The sequence below is a fragment of the Tachysurus vachellii genome, chromosome 4 (assembly GCF_030014155.1).
Source record: "Tachysurus vachellii isolate PV-2020 chromosome 4, HZAU_Pvac_v1, whole genome shotgun sequence".
In the NCBI taxonomy this organism is placed as follows: domain Eukaryota; kingdom Metazoa; phylum Chordata; class Actinopteri; order Siluriformes; family Bagridae; genus Tachysurus; species Tachysurus vachellii.
The window spans coordinates 15464459-15485879 of record NC_083463.1 but is presented as its reverse complement, the minus strand read 5'-3'; the positions used below and the strand labels follow the sequence as shown (position 1 = coordinate 15485879).

At 36.2% G+C, this 21421-nt stretch overlaps 2 protein-coding genes across 2 annotated transcripts; both read left to right on the top strand.

Annotated features, from left to right (window-relative positions):
* The first annotated feature begins 266 nt into the window (after positions 1 to 266).
* Positions 267 to 8654, top strand: thumpd3 (THUMP domain containing 3). The gene is made up of 10 exons (XM_060867997.1): positions 267 to 317; positions 648 to 846; positions 2878 to 2955; positions 3110 to 3526; positions 4885 to 5015; positions 5915 to 5984; positions 6071 to 6186; positions 6362 to 6469; positions 7105 to 7228; positions 8239 to 8654. Exons 2-10 carry the CDS (start codon positions 655 to 657, stop codon positions 8437 to 8439), a joined length of 1437 nt encoding a protein of 478 aa, XP_060723980.1. The 5' UTR covers positions 267 to 317; positions 648 to 654; the 3' UTR covers positions 8440 to 8654.
* A 2546-nt stretch (positions 8655 to 11200) lies between these two features.
* LOC132844499 (prostacyclin synthase-like) lies at positions 11201 to 21178 on the top strand. The gene is made up of 10 exons (XM_060867996.1): positions 11201 to 11406; positions 12025 to 12148; positions 12307 to 12482; positions 14228 to 14374; positions 15009 to 15136; positions 16286 to 16461; positions 18401 to 18545; positions 19111 to 19292; positions 19918 to 20069; positions 20392 to 21178. The coding sequence occupies exons 1-10, from the start codon at positions 11339 to 11341 to the stop codon at positions 20549 to 20551; spliced, it is 1458 nt and encodes a 485-aa protein (XP_060723979.1). The 5' UTR covers positions 11201 to 11338; the 3' UTR covers positions 20552 to 21178.
* Positions 21179 to 21421: the final 243 nt, after the last annotated feature.

Sequence of the window (21421 nt, the reverse complement as noted above, 5' to 3'; positions counted from 1 at the left end):
ATATATATATATATATATATATATATATATATACACTTTATAATAAATATATATATTTCTTTTCTTTTCTCTTTTGTATTATTCTCATATTTCATCAAACCTTAACCCGGAAATAATATTCTTATTATTATTCTTAATTTTTGTTATTTATTTATTTTTTTAGCGTGACACACAGTCATAGATATCCACCATAGATATATACATCTATGGATATCTACACACAGTAGACATCTATGACACAGAGTGATGGGCGTCATAAAGTTCACATGACCCGGAAGTTTTGATTAAGGAGTTCAGCATTAAAGCACGTGTAGCCGGTAGATTCTGTGACTGTTTGAATTGAATGTATATTTGTTTATTGACAGTTTGTTTATTGAGGCTTAATGTTCGTTTTCTTAATCGAAACATCTTGTGAGGAGCAAAAAAAAGAAACAAAGCAGTGATAGTAATATCTCTATAATAAGTGTGCTAAATCCCCATGTAGTAGCCAGATGTGCTATTGCTAATGAACCGTAGTACAAAATGAATATAGTTGATCACTGCACGCTGATATCTGTATCTGAGACCACTGTACTTAAAGGAATATCTGTACACAGACAGAAATGCTGCTCTGCCATCTTCTGACCATCACATCCTATATTCCACAGGGCAGAAATGGCAGGAGTGTGTGTGGATGAGGAGAACGAGGTGCTCCAGTCCCTCACGGTCACTATAGGAGCTACTGTTCCTACAGGCTTTGAACACACTGCAGCTGAGGAAGTGCAGGAAAAAATAGGAGCTACTGCCAGAATTAGCAAAGACCGAGGCAGAATATATTTCGAAATAACTACGGATCATCTGCATAAGGTTAGTGTACGAGCTCTGCACTTATGTGCTGTTTTTTTTCTTCTTTTTAGTAATCCTGACCCAATTCCCTTTATATAAAACAACAGCTGGGAATTTAAATGCGTACTTACTGTACTGTACTGAGTATCCTTAGTAACTGACTGGTCAGGGTAATATTTGTTTATCCCTTGGCAAAAAAAAAAATAAAAATGTATTTCAGAACCATTCCTTTACATTTCTGGCATTTAGAAGACACCTTTATCCAGAGTGACTTACAAGTTTATTTCAGTTTATACAACTGAGCGTTAAGGGCCTTGCTCAGGGGCCCAGCAGTGGCAACTTGGTGTACCTGGGATTCGAACTCATGACCTTCCAGTCTGACGTCTTAACCACTAGGCTACCACATCCCTTTAAGATTCCTGTAGAAACTGAGTAACTGTCTTATAAAACCACCATCTCTGAGGGTAAGAGGCAAGTGTACTACAAGACTCTTCTCTGTACTGGCACCAAGGTGGTGGAACGAACTTCCCCTAGAGGTCCGGACAGCTGAGTCACTGGCTATTTTCAAGCGGTGGTTGAAGACCTACTTATTCAGGAAACACTTCAACTAGCACTTCTTTCCTTATCTTTTGCATTAAAAAAAAAAAAAAAAAAAAACACACCTTTGACACTTTCATTGTAACTTTGAACAAATGTTTTAAACTCATGGTATCTTAAGTATGTAACTTAGTGAGCCAGCATTAATGTATTCAATGTTAGAGATTTAAGCACTTATGTACGTCGCTCTGGATAAGGGCATCTGCCAAATGCTGTAAATGTAAATGTAAAACATGACATCATAAAAATCCTTTTAGGAATACTAAAATATGTTGTTTTTTCCCTTAATCTCCAAAGTATATTTTAAAGAAAATGTCTACGTTTTTTAAAACTCCCAATGCACCGTCTGTAAGTTTCAATAACATTTCAATAACAAGACATTATTTTTTTATAAAATACAAGTTCCAACATATTTTTTGAGTGGCAGTAAGAATACAAAAACCTAATCGGATCCTTCAGGTCAAAGTGAAATTCCAACAGGATTTTCTGACAAGGAAATGTTTTGGAAGAGAACCAACTGGATTAGAAAATGCTATGGATGTGTACAAACACTAGCAACAAATAATGGAGCTGAGGTTGAGGACCTGTCAGGGCCAGAAGTTACAGCCCATGATTACATTGCTAAGGTTTCTTTCATTGGGCTTCTGTTTTTCAGTGTTTTCTGTTGTTTCCAGGCTCATGGAGGTAAAAAAAAAAAAATACCTTTCAGCCTAGGTCACACCCACATCTGATTATAACATGAATACAGATATGAGATATGATTTGGCACACTAAACTGATAAAGATGAAAACATCAAAGCTGTGTAGGAGTTTGAATCATATGTGAGGGGATGGAAACTGCAACAGGTCATTCATTGAATTGTTGGTTCTTCACATACAACATGCCGTTATCAGTGGAAGTTATCGGGGTTGAATGATAGCAAATTGGGCCGAAAATAAAGTAATTCAGTGCTGTATGTGAAACAGCATATGTGCATTAAATCTACACACTTGTTTGACATTACATAATAAATGGATAAGTGTATATTACACAAAAGATTTGGCTGGATGAGACGTCCAATACATATTAGCTACATTAGACTTATAACCTTTTGTGCTCCAGTGCCAAATTAGAGACGCATCATACACGTAATATGTGCTGTGAAGCCATACATATCTTCGTGCCTCAGAATGTTGCCATAAGTAACCCTTATGTGTCCTCAAACTTGACCATATTTGACTTCGCCTGCTCCTGTGTGTGTTTATTAACTGGCGTCAAAAACATACAATTTAAAGTGCTATTTTGTGAAAATATTTACAAATAGGATGGCTGTTTATTAATGAGGTTAAATGATTCCTGCTATAATAGTTAAAGTTTTGTGTACTTTTGTTTAAACTGCAAGAAATCCACTCAGAATAATTTTTTTGTCCTAATCAATATTATTACAAAGGAATGAGCTGTGTTTTATATTTTAGGTGCACCATTTGAAGTCTGTGGACAATTTGTTTGTCGTGGTTGAACATTATGACAATTATCAGTTTAAAGAAACAAAGGTAAGCATTTTATTGCTGTGATTTATATTACATGTGGTTATATCTAAAAGCAGGTTGACAAATATATATGAAATGTATGTTAAACAAAAACAGGTAATTTGTGTATGATGACAGGATGATGTGTTCTTCATTGACAAATACTTTGTTTCGATAGGAAGAAGCTTTATTAGACCTCCAGCAGCTTGCTCCTGTGTTGCCCTGGAACAGTGCTTTGGAGGTCTGGAAGATAAACAACTCTCTGAAGAAGAAGAGAAGTCGCAGGAGAGGAGCTGCAGCCCCCAAACCGAAGCCTAGCAACACTGCTGAACCTGAGAAACCTCAAGCCGAGCCTGATACGTCAGAGCTCAAAGAGAACCCGGGAAGTTCCTGTGCTGAGCAGGAGCCGGGTCCTGAAGGAGAACAGGACTCCGATATTCAGGAGACAGAAGCTAAGCCTTTGAAATTCCGTGTGACTTGTAATAGAGCTGGAGACAAGCACAGCTTTACTTCGAATGATGCAGCGCGGGACTTTGGTGGTGCTGTGCAAGATTTCTTTCAGTGGAAGGCAGACATGACCAGGTTTGATGTGGAAGTAAGCCTAAAAGTGCATCCATTACACTGCAGACTGTAGTGTTCTTGTTGTCTGACTAAGGAGGCTTTCATACTGGCAGTTTAGTCTGAAACAGAGCGATGAATAATTGAAAGCTTTGATGCTGAACGGCACGATGCCGGGACAACCTGTAGGAGGTGGTCTGAGTTCATTTGTACTGGAACTGTGCCGCACTTGTTCAGGAAGTAAGGTAACCTGTGCATGTGCTTTAATGACATATTAGAGTCCTATTGTGTTTCTTATGTGCTTTTGTGATGATGTAAGATAAACACAAATGCACCAGTGTTTGACAGAATCAAGCGAGTCTGAAACCAGATCAACGCTGCAGAGGCACCATGAACAATCACACTCAGTTTTGTACCAGCACAAACACAACTAGCGTGAAAACCTCCAAAGAAGTTACATTTGTTTGTAAATAATGATTATAAATCCATATTTGAATAATAAGGTATGATTAAGAGTAAGAAATGATTGAGATATCTCTTAATGACTTGTATAATGGCGTTTCAAGCAGGATTAGATTTGCATGGGTGACACTTGGTGATTGTATTTCTGTTCAGATTTGCAATGTCTGTATTGTTTTTACTTGTCCCATTTAATGACGAAATAAGGATAAGGAAATCAACAGTGTTCTGATCATTTTACAGTGCTTCCACACAGATTTTCTGAAATATGACACTTCTACTACCTGCCCAAGTAATTTTCCCTGCCGTATGTAGTCGTTTTTTGTCGTTCTTACAATCGAAAAATGGTGACTGCATAATGCCAGTAAGCCTCTAAAAACATATCTGCAGGTGGTCATATATATTTCCATGTTCCGTCTTCCCTGGGAGCTTGTTAAAGGAAAAAAAAGAAGTAATAAAAGGAAAGAACCCAACCTGCTCACTGATTGAATTGGCCTTCATAGTGACAGCTTGTATAAAGCTTTACCTTGTGTTCATATATGCCACAATATCAGGACTGTGGCGATCGTTCTTTAAGAAACAAATAAAACAGGAATTAAAGGTATTAATATAATTCCTGAATGACAGATCATTATTTTAATCTTTTTGTTTATCTTACATTTAATTTAATACATTGAATGTCCGTGAGACAAGTTAGTTCCTGTTTTCACTTTGCAGCTGTCTCTCTTTAAGTTTATAAAATAAACGTAAATTACACAGCTTGCATATTATAGATCAACCAGCACACTTGTCCCTGATTAAATCTTAACCGTCTTTATCAGAAAGGCGTACAAGAGTTTATTACAGATGTCATGCTTCAGATTTCAATCTCAACAGGGCTTTAGTCTGTCTCTGTAGTCACTTTTTTTTTTTTTTTTTTTTAAATACAAATGTTAGGTGCTGTTGAATATCCACAACAACGAGGTGGTGATTGGCATTGCTCTCACGGAGGAAAGTCTGCACAGAAGAAACATTACTCACTTTGGTCCCACCACTCTGCGCTCCACACTGGCTTACGGAATGCTAAGGTCTGACAAAATTAACAAATCTAACAAATCCAAAATAATAATACCAGGCATCAGTTACACTGAAACAATGGAATATCTGGTCTGACAGATTTAAGAAAAAATATTGAATTCTGTGTAGTTTACATGTCCCCTGATGGCCCAGCGGCAGGATCTGGGTTGATGCAGACACTGAAAGGCTAACTCTTAGTACCAGTCCAATCCAGATAAAATGGGAGGGTAAAATCAGGAAGGGCATCTGGCATAAATCCTGTTCCAAATCAAAAACCAGTCGATCAGCTGTGGTGACCCGGAACAGGGAACAGCCAAAAGATCAACAACAATTACATTATAGTTGACATGCAAATATTGTGTTTCTTAACAAAACCTGATTTCAGTTAACTTATCCTGAAAGTGTGTGATCACACAGAATGAACATAAACCAATTGCAAAGTGAAAATTCTTGGCACTGATGGGAAAAAAAATCAGTGATTTTTCACAGTGATTTTTCATCAGTGATCAGTGCAAAAATTGGCACTGATGGGAAAGATAACTGTAAGTTTACATTTAGGAAATTAAGACAAGAATGGTAGAGTAATGGAGTAGTGCTGTGTCTGTTGCAAAACACAAGTTTGTGGGTTTGATTCTCAGCTCCATTTTATTCAGGGCTTTGAGAATACATGCTCGAATCGTGTTGGATGTACGATGACTTGCTGTGTAATTCAGGTTAATCATGTGAATCTGATTTACACTTTTTTACTTAGTAAATTCACTCAGTTGTTTCTTGTCAGTGTACTTCAGTGTACATTACGGCAGCTCCTTTATTTAGAGTCTGTGAACGCTATGATATGTCTCTGTACACAACAGTGTAAACATTCTAGAATGTTGTAACTATCAATGTTGTTTTTTCTTTCTGTTTATAGACTTTGTAAACCACAAATATCAGACATCATAGTAGATCCCATGTGTGGCAGTGGAGCCATACCTTTAGAGGTGAGTAGTTCACCGAACTGTGGGTTTTGCAATAATGTTTTGTGATTCAAAAGACCTCATCATTTAAACCAGTCTGAACATCTTAGGGAGTCATCGAGTGGACAAATTCATTCTTCCTTTCCGGAGACAACAATGACATGGCCATCAGTCGAACAGTTAATAACATCAACCACATTGTAAAGAAAAAGCAAGATGGTGGCAGGTAAGCCTGTAAACACTACCCTTTCACATAGTGAAGATGATTGAAGTTCGGTGTGATGGAAGAAATCAGAAACCTAGGTGTTAGCTAGGAATCAGATATTAGTAGAAATATTATAATTTTCACATGACACTGTACAATAAAAGTAACGTGTAATGTGTCCCGTGTTTTCATTCAGCGCTTCTCCAGGATTATCTATAGACACTGTGCAGTGGGACTTGTGCCATTTACCCTTGAGGACCAGTTCTGTGGACATCATCACTACTGACATGCCCTTTGGAAAGAGGTAGAGTTATTCTATATTAAAATGTAACCCAAATCTATTTATGGTATTTTTATCTGTTTTATTTTATGTTACAGTAGTACAGTATGGTTTAATAAACAAGTTTTTTAAGTTGCTTAAACTGAGACACTGAGTTTTTTTTTTTGGAGACCTAAGTAGTCACTAGATTTAGTTTCTTATAAATCTATTTGAAACAAGTGGTGCATGGGAGTCAAGTCTTATCAGCAAAGGGATAGTGTGGGTGCAGGTTTTTATTCCAACCAAGCAGGAGCCACACCTGTGACTCGTGAAAGGTTAGATCAACTGATTAAATGTGTAGACTGCGGTGTGGCTTCTGCGTGATTGCATTGAAAACTTGCGCCCACACAGACCCTTTCCAGATAAGATCTAACACCACGGAGGTATTGATATCACGTTCTGGTACAGTAGTTAATTGATGAAATTTAGCAGCCACTTTAGAGAGGTCCAGCTTAGAAATCTACCCTGATAATAGCTACAACTGCATGCATTAATTGCTCATCATGTGTATTATAGCAACTGTTATAGTGCTTCTGTTCAAATAAATTTTTGTCACTATATATCCTAAATAAACAATAATCTATGGATTATCAGTTATGTATAATATATTATTCTAAAAGAATGGGCTCCAGGAAGAAGAACTGGAATCTATATCCGTCCTGTCTTCGTGAAATGGCACGTGTCTGCAGGCCAGGTACAGGACGGGCTGTATTGCTCACTCAGGACAAGAAATGCTTCACTAAGGTATGAGTAACAAACATGTTTGTACAGTTCAGACCTTAGGTTAACATACTTTGACTCAGGACATTCAAACTGAATTTTCCACACATTTCAGGTTACCAGACATTTATTGGCAATTCAGTCAGACTATTTAACTTTGATCACATTAACAATTGAATAAAGACAGATTCATTTAAGCTTTAATTATTTCAGTGAGCCAAATATTTAACTACACCAATCTCATTGTCTCTTAACAATTCCTTGTTTGATCCCTTACTACAGAAACAATAACTTTTAAGAATTGTGCACAATCATGTTAGAGCCAGAACTACTGTCCAAACCACACTGTTATACAAAAAGAACGAATATATCCTTCTGACCAATCAGATTTAAGTATTCATACCACACAGCCAGTGCATTGTTCAGGAAGGAGGATCACATCACCATGGAGTATTACAACAAGGAAGTAATGGAGGCCCCGTCTCAAAGACACACATGAAAATAAGTCCGACTGAAGTTTGCATATAAAAAAATTAAAATTAAAAAATGTAAAATAATTAAATGCTTAAATAATTGTGATTATTATTTATTATTTTGAAATGACTTATGGAAATAAGGTAGATAACTTGAATGGCTTAACACAGAAAGAGTATGGTAACCTTAAATGCATGGCGTTAAGGTTGAATGTCTTCAGAAGGTAGGTGTATGTAAAGTTTTGACCTCGGCTGTACATTTTCTGATAGACTGACAGAAACCTGACTGTTTGGTATGATGGTAACTTTATAAGGCACGTCATAATATCAGTAAATCTTGGGGAAAATAACAAGTTTCAGATTTCATGCCTACATGTTCCGGGAAAAAGACTGTCAATGTAATAAGGTTGAAATCAAAATTGGTTACTTAAACAAATATTTAGACTTTGCTACTGTGAGATAACTAAGAGTAAACTTTAAATAACATAAGCAGTCAAGAATGGTGTATGCAATAATGGTAATCCCATAGTGTGTACTTGTGTGTCTGTTTATCCTGAACAGGCCCTGTTGCAAATGGGAGGGCTGTGGAGGAAATCACACACGGTTTGGGTAAACGTAGGAGGGTTGCATGCTGGCGTGTTTGTGCTGCGCCGCACGGCAGCCCTTTTTGGCAGCACTCCAGATGTAAGAGAGCCTCTCGTGGGATGTGACTCACAAGAGATCAACATGGAGGAGAAGGTTCAGTCAGCAAGATCTGAATGAGATACTGTTCAAGTAACTGACAGTATATGATGCCTGTAAAAGTTTGACTCCACAGTTTGGTCATATTCAGTTAATACTGTTGGAATACAATTTTCTTTTCCCATATCAGCAACACATGTTGTCTTTGTTTGTGGAAAAATGAAACTATAGAAATTTCCATTGTATGTTGCTCTCAGACTGAAGTGCCAATCAATAACCAATAAATGTTGAATAACTTTCAAGTCAAACAGTTGTGTGTTTGTGCCCCAGCATTTCCATTGTATGTTGCTCTCAGACTGAAGTGCCAATCAATAACCAATAAATGTTGAATAACTTTCAAGTCAAACAGTTGTGTGTTTGTGCCCCAGCATTTCTCCCAAAGTCTCTGCACAGAATACAGGAAGTGGTCTTATTTACATAGTCATTTCTTCTCCCACACAATGTAAGATGATATCTTCCCCGCAAGATACGTCATTGTTTGGGTTTGTTTTTGGTGGTGGGAAACACTGACTCCATAAAAACAATAAAAAAGGATTAGTTTTAAATCATTATGAACAGTAAATTTGCCCTGATATCTTAAGCATTTAGAATTGGCTTTGTTAACAGATAAAATATGAGTGAATGATGGATGAATCTCTCTCTTATTCTTCCTCTGCTTTTCTGCATGTGTCTTTCATGACGTTATGTTCGTAATTATCTTATTTTCTTAATTAACGTTCTTAAAATGAATAAACTACAAACATATACATGACTTTTTTTTTTATTTACCTAAAATAATACATTTATTTAAACACATTCATATTTTAGGTATAATTTGTTTGTTTTAATAGCAGTGTGTATTTTTCAGAAATGCATCCTATTATATGTAATACAGTATTAAAGTACAGTATTAGTCATGACAATTTTATAACTAACCAACACTTGCTAGTTTCTTAACTTCAGATGTAAAGGTTGGGTGTAAAGTTTTGCTGCACCCCCATATAGGATGTATTATGTTAAAGAAGGTATACAGTAGTTCCACTCCACCCGTATAATCATGTATTTGGGCTTTTAATCATCTGTAATCTTTAGTATTTGATCTCTAGATCTTAATTTTTTACTCTTATTGGCTCTATTTACAAGTACACTTCAGAAAGGGCTACACATTAAGGGCTTTCCTTATTCAGAAAGGCTGTCTTAGAATGCGCAGCATGTGGAGAGATCAGGTGGATGAGGTAGAACAGCAGAAGACCATATGAGGTTAAAACAATATAAGGCTTAAAATAACTTGTGAATGTAAATGCATGTTGATCGATTTGAGTGATTTAAGTCTGCAAAAAGAAGGAAGTCAACTGACAGTATATGATGCCTGTAAAAGTTTGACTCCTCAGTTTGGTCATATTCAGTTAATACTGATGGAATACAGTTTTCTTTTCACATATCAGCAACACATGTTGTCTTTGTGGAAAAATGCAACTATAGAAATTTCCATTGTATGTTGCTCTCAGACTGAAGTGCCAATCAATAACCAATAAATGTTGAATAACTTTCAAGTCAAACAGTTGTGTGTTTGTGCCCCAGCATTTCTCCCAAAGTCTCTGCACAGAATAAAGGAAGTGGTCTTATTTACATAGTCATTTCTTCTCCCACACAATGTAAGATGATATCTTCCCCGCAAGATACGTCATTGTTTGGGTTTGGTTTTGGTGGTGGGAAACACTGACTCCATAAAAACAATAAAAAAGGATTAGTTTTAAATCATTATGAACAGTAAATTTGCCCTGATATCTTAAGCATTTAGAATTGGCTTTGTTAACAGATAAAATATGAGTGAATGATGGATGAATCTCTCTCTTATTCTTCCTCTGCTTTTCTGCATGTGTCTTTCATGACGTTATGTTCGTAATTATCTTATTTTCTTAATTAACGTTCTTAAAATGAATAAACTACAAACATATACATGACTTTTTTTTTTATTTACCTAAAATAATACATTTATTTAAACACATTCATATTTTAGGTATAATTTGTTTGTTTTAATAGCAGTGTGTATTTTTCAGAAATGCATCCTATTATATGTAATACAGTATTAAAGTACAGTATTAGTCATGACAATTTTATAACTAACCAACACTTGCTAGTTTCTTAACTTCAGATGTAAAGGTTGGGTGTAAAGTTTTGCTGCACCCCCATATAGGATGTATTATGTTAAAGAAGGTATACAGTAGTTCCACTCCACCCGTATAATCATGTATTTGGGCTTTTAATCATCTGTAATCTTTAGTATTTGATCTCTAGATCTTAATTTTTTACTCTTATTGGCTCTATTTACAAGTACACTTCAGAAAGGGCTACACATTAAGGGCTTTCCTTATTCAGAAAGGCTGTCTTAAAATGCACAGCATGTGGAGAGATCAGGTGGATGAGGTAGAACAGCAGAAGACCATATGAGGTTCCACTCCTTTAATTCAAGAACAAGAATCCCAGGCTACATTGTACACACACACATATAAAGATTTAGATCTAATCTACAAACGGAAACACTGCGTATCAATATAGAACACAAACCCCACCAATTATGTGATCTCACAAAATCTGAATTCACCCTGCACAATGCGCCCTAGACCTGTTTTACGCGTAATAACTGCGTAAATTGAACCTATGATTCCACATTCTTACATCTGTGATTGTTTCTGGTAGCCTGTGTGTTGGGTTAATTTAAATCTACGTCATTAATCAAGTGATCCTGGTCAAATGGGTTTTGGAACACGCCTTTGCACCGCGCACAATCCTCTCCATCGTGCGTTAAAGAAACAACAGTGACATATCTTCCGGTCTTGGACTCGAGCATATAAATCAGTGCAAGTTACCAGCAGTGGTTATATCTCCTACTCTCTCGTGTTTGTTACTACTCTCTCGTGTTTGTTGCTGAGGGACCGTCATGATTTGGACAATCCTTCTGCTACTCAACGGTATCCTGTTCTTTTATTTCCTTACTAATCGTACTCGGTGAGTCCTGAATCGTTTTTCTTGATCTTGTTTAAAAAGAACTGCAGTTTATATAATGATCATTTCTATATAATGATAATGATGTGAACTGAAATAGAGTATTTACCAGTGTATTTTTAAATGAACTCAAATATAAAGAACCTCAGATGAATTAAAACTCCATCCCTGATCACTGTGGTTCATACACCTAAATACATTTGTCTTTTAAACTTGATTTCTGCTGTAGGTTATTAAAGGAAAGTTATTATATTACATTGATAAGAGAATTCAGACTACACTGGAAAGAATTCCTCATGCACATCCCCCATTGATCTTATATCTATTGTTTTATTTCAATAACCTACATCAGGTTAAATGCAATGCTGCCATTTAAAAAACAATATAAGGCTTAAAATAACTAATGCACGTAAAAACATGTTGATCGATTTGAGTGATTTAAGTCTGCAAAAAGAAGGAATGGCAAAATAAAGAAAAAAATAATAATTTTTCTTCTTGGATTACGTGGTATATAGCATATAGCATTATAGAATGGTTTGACATAAAAGAAAAGTTTAGAATTTTATTAATGGTGGAAAAAACTGATTTTCCAACTTAAACTAAAATTGGTTCTGACTTCAGTTCCAAAAGAGAACCGCCTCTGGACAAAGGAGTTATCCCGTGGTTGGGACATGCATTGGATTTTGGAAAGGATGCTGCCAAATTTTTAACAAGAATGAAACAGAAACATGGAGACATATTTACGGTAATGCACAAACCTTTAAGCACATATTTGCCCTCTCACCATTCTAGCACCATTTTTAATACTTTTTTACATTTGAATATTCAACTTAATGCTGTGTGTTTAATGTACCTGCAAACAAGTTTCTCTCAATTTCATTGTAAGTTTCTATGATTTTCCAGGTTCGTGTTGCTGGACGTTACGTTACCATCTTACTGGATCCCAATTCCTATGACTCTGTACTTCATGACACAATGTCTCTAGACTTTTCAAGCTATGCTCAGGTGCTGATGGACCGGATTTTTAACTTGAGGCTCCCAAATTACAAACCTGACACAGAGAAGGCCATAATGAGAAGGTACAGCTATAGTTATTAATTCCTGTTTCATTTTTAGTCACTGTTCAGCATAAATCCTTGTTGTTCTTTCACTTACACATTCGATTCGAGAAATTCCCCGTTTCTAATAACCAGATTGCATATTGGGAAACCTCTTACTGTTATAGTTTATTATATTTGGTTGACATTCCTAATTCAGGGTTTGTGAGATTTCCCAGAAGTGACAAGTTTTGCATTTTTATCTGTATGAACACTGAAATTAATTCTCCAATTCATTTAAGGACACATTTTATGGTAAGACTGACATAATTATTTTAAATGTGCTCTAAAAAAAAATAAAATAAAATTCTTTGACATGAATGTAATCCATTTCATTACAAAATAAACATTGAGATAAAAGAGTTCAGAGCTATAGGTATTTCTCATTTGATATCAAATTGGGGAAAAAAACTTTATTTTCATCTCTATATGATGGGAAAAATGACAATATTATATATTTAAATTTTATGTCTGTGTAACAGCAGGCCAATTTAACATTATATGAATTATTATTCTTCTCCTTTTCTCTCATACCTTGACTGAATTCATTCATTATTTATGACTTACACTGTACTTTTCCTCTCAGTTTATCCCAGTCTGAAATGTGTTCATGGAAGCGTTAATGGTTGAATCTTGTGAAACTGAGGGAATTGTGTAACATTTGTCTAAATCACATCCATGAAGTGTGACCTTGCACAATCCAATGATTTTTTTTTTAACTGTGGCTGTGGTTTACTGGTAAGTGATTTAAATCTGGAGCTGCTACAACACCAGACAATTGGAGGGATGTTTTCCCAGCCCTAAACACCCACACTGATTGACTAGGCTACATTAAATTTGTTTGTACAATCATTCTGTCAGGAATTACTCATCTAAACATTTGCACATTAATAAATTACTCAGACTCAATAGCAGTACCATAGACATTGGCAACATAATCTAGGTGTTAAAAGTGACTGCTTAAGATAAATAAGAACTGATGTCTGTGGCAACAGTAAAAGATCTGCAAACTTCCATAAGATTATTATTGGATGTGAATGAAAACAAAACATTTTGTTGTTTTGTGCTGTTAGTAACTCGGACAGTGATGAATTCACAGCTAAATTTAGCAACATTGAGCTTATATGATGTCTTGATGCACATTTGTGACTGTAACATATAACTGGTAATTAAACTTAACTAATGTATACTGAATTGTATGTATTATATATACAGACTCTAGGCTCTAGACTCTAGGCTCACACAAGCAATATTATGAGGTTAGTTTTACCATTTTAAATATACTTAATGACGAGCTATTTGCCTACTGAAGGAATTCCTTATTGCTTTTATGAGTCTATTGTCTAATTACTTTGGCACTCTCACTTTGTTGTGGTATTTTTACGCATGCACCGAAGGTGTGCCCTATGACGAAATTCGTTTTTCAAAGTGCTTTCACCATTTGTTGTCTCCTAGCTGTTTTTCCCCATAGATAACATACAAATTTTCTAACATTATAGATAATGTTTTAGAACAATTGGATTTGGACATCGAACAGCAACATGTAATGCACATGTGATTTCCTAACATATCATATCAGGTGTGTTTAGCTTCCTAGGGTTACAGAAAACAAAATCCTCTTTCTATTTCGAGACCAAAGATGCAAATCAGGGAACATGAGCTGAAGTGTTTTTTTTTCAATTTCTTTGTGCACATTCCTCAAATCTTTAACACTTTGCTGTCTGTAGGCATTTCCAGGGCGAGAGCCTGTTATGCATGAACCACGTCATGGAGAACCACCTGCGAACACTGCTAACGTTGGAGACAAGGGCTCTAAACAAGTCTGACTGGAAAAAAGACGGGCTTTTCCACTTCTGCTACAGCCTGATGTTTAGGTATATCCCATGCCAGTAGTTAATACTAAACTGGACAAAACGGAAGACATAAAGCAACCTCCAATAAACAGTTTATACACACAGATTTTTTTCCACATTATACTGTTTGTAAATAGGGGACATGACGAATATGGGATGAGTTTTAAAAGAAACAAGTCATCAGAATGGAGAAGAGAACTTAGGACAGAGTTTACGTACTTTTTGTGAAGCCTATTAGATTTTTTTTTTTGTTAGTTTATTTAGTTGTGCTGTTATGGTCTGTGTCAATACCACATGTAAAATGTATGCTAATTTATAGTAAACTGCAAGACAGAAGAACAAACAGTGAAGCCGTTCAACCCTTAAGAAGATTAGCAGAAAAATTCATGACTACATTCTTCTATGGGAAAAGTTAAATAATTAAAGAACATCAAAAATATCTTCAATTTGTTTTCCATAAGTGTTCAATACAGGGTCCAACTAAAATGACAAAACGTCCCAACTAAAATGCTTACTAAAATATTGTACACACTAAAAACTATAGATACTATGCATTTAAATAACTATTTATGATCTTCGAAGGACACGGACACTTACTGAGGTTGCTATAATCATTTTTTTAACATTGTTCTTTCATGTTCACTCTCTCTTTTAGGGCTGGATATCTCACACTCTTTGGTGGAGAACAGAACAACAATTGCGCTGATGCTGCCAATGTATATACAGAATACCACAAATTTGATAGTCTCTTGATGAAGATGGCTCGCAGCACTCTAAAGTCCGGTCAGTTAAACTCTACTCCATCTGTTATCCTTAAATACCTTTATGTTGTTTGTTTGTAGGAATATAGTTTAAAGCTTTAACATGTGTAGTGGATTTTCTGTGGTTAGTGTTATCATTGTTAAGCTCACAACAGAATTAATTGTTTTCTAATGCTTGCATGGCAACCTTAATAAACATTACATGATGAATACGGCAATTTCTAAACATAGACAAAAGTCATGTCAATTTTAAGGAGTGCCACCATGTTCTCTAGACGATGTCGATCTGGGATGATGTCATCAAATATAGTTGTTTTTGTTTTGTTTCCATGGCATCTAAATGAATTCATTACAGAACGTAATACACTGTTACATGACACCAGCAGTAACACCCTATAAAGCAAAGCCACATTAGAAAGACTTTTCCCTACAGTTATACACTCACAATGATCTCAGTAAATTTATGTTTTTGATATGACTGTTGCTTCTATTCTGAGTAATGATATAACTAAGCAGTTATTATTAAGGGCTTTGCACCTGGACCTAACAGTGGCAGCTTGGTAGTGCTGGGATTTAAAGCTTTGAATGACTTTATAGCTCACAACCTTAAAAGTCACTACTACTGTTCTCAGATGTCTACAGTTTGCTCCCTGTTTGCTTTCCCTGTCATACTGAATAGATTATCTGGTTAAAATCTCGGCTGTGTCACTACAATCATTTCTGATCTTGACTCTATTATAAGGAGACAACCCAAACATTTTCTAACCTTCATGCCCACCCACTCAATTACATAACAGTCTGTTTTCTGGAAGTCTCTCTAAGCTAACCAAATGTCAGTCCATTAGTACATGACACAATGTTTTTTCAACCATCTCTTCAATTGTTCTTAAAGTCATCTCTGTCATCATTACTCTGTCATAATGACTCTGTCATAATGACTCTGTTACATTAATAGCTAAAGGCATAAACACAAAGTTGTTACTGCTTTTGGTTTGATCACAGTGTGTAGACAGTGTGTATTTTACCATAGATGCATCATGCTGCTGTTTCCTATCCAAACTATGAATCAGTTGTTTATAACTCAGAAACTTCCACTTGCTTTGTTAACTTTCTTTGTTAAGTCTCACTCTAGTCTTTCTCTCACCCTCACACACACTCTTAATCTCTGTAGGGGAGAAGCAGACTACAGGCGTGGCGAAGCAAAGGCTGTGGGATTTACTGGCACAAGCTGGATTGAGGCAAGACTCCAGTTTCTGGTTGCAGAGTTACAGACGTCACTTGCAGGCAGAGGGCGCTGATGAGGAGACACAGAGAAAGGCCATGCTGCTACAGCTTTGGGCCACACAGGTCAGTGAGGAACCATAACCAAAATCTTAACCCTAAATCTAACCACAACTAACAGGTGCAGCCATGATATCAATGTAAGCCTTGTTTAGCTGATGGCCCACAGAGTGTATGACATCTTTTCTTTATTTAGTTGGCCTCAACCTCAAACAAGAATATTTAAGTTGCACTGTGATTGGCTATAGACACTTGTGTATGACGTATACACGTCTACGTACACATTCAGCTGAACATTTTCAAAATAATTCAGAATTTCTAAAGACATGAGGTAGGAGCACTTCCTGGTTCCATCACACACACACACACACACACACACACACACACACACACACACACACACACACACACACACACACACACACACACACACCCACTCACACACAAAACTGCAGAGTTAACATTATCCATCAGGTCACATATTTTGCAATCTTTATTATTAACTATAATTATTTATTATTAACTATAATTAGTCTGAACTATAATTGTACTGTGTACATATAACCCAGGTGATGCCTGAGTTATTTTAAGCGTTTGTACAGACCTTTTGATGTGTGTAAGCCCTTTGTTTTCATGAATGCTCTGGGCCATTCTTCTTATTACACTTCTATTTGTAAGAAAGCACTGCAATATAAGCCACCCTAATGTCAGTAAAGCTGTCAGAGTCGGCATGCCACAGAATGCTTCATCAATCACAAACCACACCTAAAACGAACCCTGCAGAAGTGATGACGAGACTATGAGCACATTGCAGAATGAATGGCGCAAATGGAGCAAAAATAAAAAAAAGTATTTTAGAATTACACCAGTGTTACTGCACCCAGAAAATACCTGAGAGCATTAGGCTTGCCTTTGACAAATTAAGCTTAGATTTATTAAGAACTTTAAACACTGATTATTAAAGTCGATATTATCCCTATCAATATTATTTATTCTTTATATAGATTTATATAACTCATTCTTCCACACACTCTGAGGGAAATCAAGAAAGATGGGACAAATCTGTGTAGTTATATGTCCAGTGGGAACTACACAGATATCTCCTGTCTTTCTCTATATTTCTCAGGGAGAGAATGTGGTAGAAATGAGATACATAAATCTGAACAGGAGAGAGGGACCTTGCCAGAGGAGAGCAGTGTTGAACAATATTTCTTTATTTTCTTCTAGTTGAATTCAAGTGATATTTTACTCTGTTCATGCATTATATTACATCAATGTTTGTTAGTGCACTGCTGTATTAATCTTATATTATCCACTATATTCATTTATAAGCTATACTATTTTGTCCTTTTTTTTTAGCTTTACCATTGTCAATATGAGTTTGTCATTTAGTCCATACCTCCAACCAACAGTTCATAAATGCATAAAATGTCTTTACTATTCCACTAGTGGATGTACTGCCTGATTGAAATGATTTTTCTTGTTTAACCATAAACTTTTTTTCTCGTTTACAGTTAATATGTTGTAGTAAATCAGCCTTTGAAAGTCAGCTTTAATTTATTCATGGTCCATTTATCCAAGTGCTAGTAAAAAAAAGTGCTGGCCATAGTTATGTTCCATAATTTTAACATTCTGTCCTTCATTTGCTCTCAGTGGGCCTCCTTTTATAGTAAGCACTTTGACATTGGTGCTGTGAGGCTAACCAGATTTGAACACTACTGTAGATCATCCCCATTGTCCGAGGACACGTTCTTTTCCTGGCTCAACTTATTGCACTAGCTAATATACAGCATACTGTGCTTATCAGCTGTTAGCTTCCACTGTTAATACAAAGAGTGATTCAAATTGTCTTTGGTCTTATGTAATATACCTATACAGCTCAGTGTTACACTAGTTGAGGAGGACAAAAGCCAGAATGAAGTAATGAAAAAAGTGTTAATGATAGTTACTTAATGAAAAAGTCAAGAGAAGAGCTATAATGTTGCATTTTGTTTTCATGCTTTAGGGTAATGTAGGCCCTGCTGCATTCTGGCTCCTGGCCTTCCTGTTGACCCACACACAGGCCATGAGGGCAGTGAGAAAGGAATTTAATAGTGTCACAGTGCCTGGAACCAACACCCTCAACCCACAGGAGCAGACACCTGTATTTGGTAAGCCTTATTATAGTCTTTAGAAAAACAGGGATAGTGTTTGTTGGTCTGTTCTGAGTAAAGATTCAATTAAAGAAAATGCATATCTAATTATGTATTAAATGCCTTATTACTGAAGAACACAAACCACCTTCTGTGGTGGTTATTAACAAGTGATCAAGTCTAGCATTCTCTACCATGGTATCCTCTTTCCTCTGATTTGCTGCACTCAGTTTCTAAAATTACTGGAATAAGGAAGTACAATACAATAAGATACATGACGCTGTTGTAACAATGACGATAGCGCACCGTCATATCGCCCACACTACACAGCTCTAATGTGTCTCCAGGAGATTAACCTGAGGTACAGATTTAGCCTGCTCAGAAAAGAACAGTGCAAAAGCGTCTTCAAGGTCTGACTCATGTAAGACCAAAGGTTGCACCAGGCAAACACTAGAAAATAGTCTATTCAAGAGTGTCTGTCTGTCTGTTTGTAAAATAATATGTTGTATTTGTAGGGATTTAATACAATGCTTTGTTGTTTGAAGGTTGTATATTTATGATTGCTTTTTAAATGTTAATATAGACAGTGTGCTGGAGGAGACTCTCCGCTTGACTGCTGCCCCATTCATCACTCGGGAGGTCCTGCAGGACAAAACACTGCACATGGCAGATGGACAAGAATACGATTTAAGGAAGGGTGACCGCATCTGTCTGTTTCCTTTCATAAGTCCACAGATGGACCCAGAAATACATCTTGAACCTGAGGTACACATAGAGTCAAACATATAAACACAAGTATACTCATGCTGCAGATCACAAATAGAACTGTATCAGTAGCATTATTATATTCAAACAGCACTGCACTGACCCCTTCATTAAGAGTGACTACATGAATAGATACTGTTGTCATCACTTCATGCTTCAGAATAACTGAGAACGGCACTCACAATTTTCAGCGGTTACTAAATGAGCACTTTGAGCTGTTTCTTAGTGTAATTTAAACACACCATTGTGTCCAAAAGATTGTGAGTTTACACATTGTGAGACACATTGTGAGACTTTCTTATCATGGATTACCCTTTGGAAAGGTTTAACCCAGGACCCATGTGTCAGCCATTGGATTAACGTGCAGTGATAATAGAAAGACACTAATTGGTGGAAAAGCCTTGTTACATGTCTGCGTCATTGCGACTATTACCTTAACAAAGCTATCGGTTCGGAAAATCTCACCTGGTGTCAAATGTATTGACAATGTCTTGGGTATCTGACTGCAGTCCTAATTGATTTAACATGGAACATTTTGTCAAATGCTGATCTGTCACAGATTAGGGAGAGTGCTTGTGTGTGCAAATCCTTTCACTTACCTGTGTCTCTGCTATTTTCTTTACAGAATTTCAAGTATGACAGGTTTCTAAACGTAGATGGAACAGTAAAAAAAGACTTCTTTAAAGGTGGGAGGAGGCTGAAGTATTTCACCATGCCTTGGGGAGCAGGGACCAATGTGTGCGTGGGAAAACCATTTGCTGTTCAGTCCATCAGACAGTAAGTGTCCTGTATCCTCTGAGACAAAATGCATTCCCCAAAGCAAGGCAAAAACACCCTCACCTACTGCACCTAAACAAGGGCCACAGAGATTAAGGTTAATACACACACACACACACAGAGTGCAGGAAGGGGGACTCACTACTTATGATGATGTAAAGAGGCTAATCTAGCTATTTTACATGCAAAGGCCATTTAAAGAGTTATGCAACAATCCCACTGTAGGCAAACACGTCCCTACTTCTAAACTTGCATTTGAGTCAAACTTTTTAACCACGAAAAACTTTCCTTATGTATGCCATTTTGTCTCTGTATTATCCAGGTTTGTGTTTCTGGTCCTCTTCCATCTGGACATTGAGCTACATGAACCTGAAGCTCAAGTGCCTGAAGCAGATGTCAGTCGCTATGGTTTTGGAATGTTACAGCCGAATAAGGAGCTTCAGATCCGATTCAAACGCAGAGATCTACCTTGTTTCCTATAACAATACACCTGGACTAATTACCCAGCTCATCTATACATATTTATTTAACATTGTTTAATACTTTTTTTTACTTATGACTGTAAATAATTTTGTATATATTTGAAGACTTTGTATCTTATATTTTTTAAGGATCAACAAATGTGAAATTATTAAACAACCTGATTCTGGAAATAATGTAAAACCTTCCCCATGGCTGGTTTTAACACAAAGTTATATATTTATAACTATACTGCCAGTTCTCACCATACATAAAACACAAAAGTTTGATTAAATGCTTATCACAGAGCCGATGGTTCTAAAGCCTGTACCGTTTCAGTACAGTCTGTCACTGTGTCCTTGTAGGCACTAATCCTAAAGCTGCACTAAATAAGAACATGAGGATTCCCCAGTTAGACCATTGTCAAGATGTTTCTTGAATTATAGAGTTAAAATTAAAGAGTTTTAACAGAAACCAAAATGTTTCTTTAAACTTATACCTTCTTTATACATTCTTAAGCATACCTAAATTGAATTTGGTCTGGCCCTAATTACTGCCAAATATCAAACAACTGAATACTGCATTTGTACATATTTCTCTTTTTTGTTCCAGGATACCACAAACTGATTAAAAATGAAAGTTTTTCATTATATGTTTGTCAAGGTGCTTTATTCTTAAGTGCTCAGTTATAACCTGCCGTTAATTGCTGTGGATTAAAAAAAAATCATCAGCTAAATGGCATCAATGCAAAATTTTAAAATTATTTAGTAAGGAGGTTTCCCAAATAAAAGGTTTTTCATGCACATTTCAACACATTCAAAATCAAAAGAACATTAACACTGCAAAATAGATGAATCAATAGTACATCAGTGGTCCTCTGTGATTCAGTTGGG

Bases quoted from the DNA above. Each gene is read 5' to 3' on its own strand.
- thumpd3 (XM_060867997.1), top strand. From the start codon at position 655: ATGGCAGGAGTGTGTGTGGATGAGGAGAACGAGGTGCTCCAGTCCCTC. The intron at 5,985-6,070 runs GTGAGTAGTTCA...TGAACATCTTAG, and splicing joins GTGGAGCCATACCTTTAGAG to GGAGTCATCGAGTGGACAAA. The intron at 7,229-8,238 runs GTATGAGTAACA...TATCCTGAACAG, and splicing joins ACAAGAAATGCTTCACTAAG to GCCCTGTTGCAAATGGGAGG.
- LOC132844499 (XM_060867996.1), top strand. From the start codon at position 11,339: ATGATTTGGACAATCCTTCTGCTACTCAACGGTATCCTGTTCTTTTAT. The intron at 11,407-12,024 runs GTGAGTCCTGAA...TTCTGACTTCAG, and splicing joins TTCCTTACTAATCGTACTCG to TTCCAAAAGAGAACCGCCTC. The intron at 14,375-15,008 runs GTATATCCCATG...TCTCTCTTTTAG, and splicing joins TGCTACAGCCTGATGTTTAG to GGCTGGATATCTCACACTCT.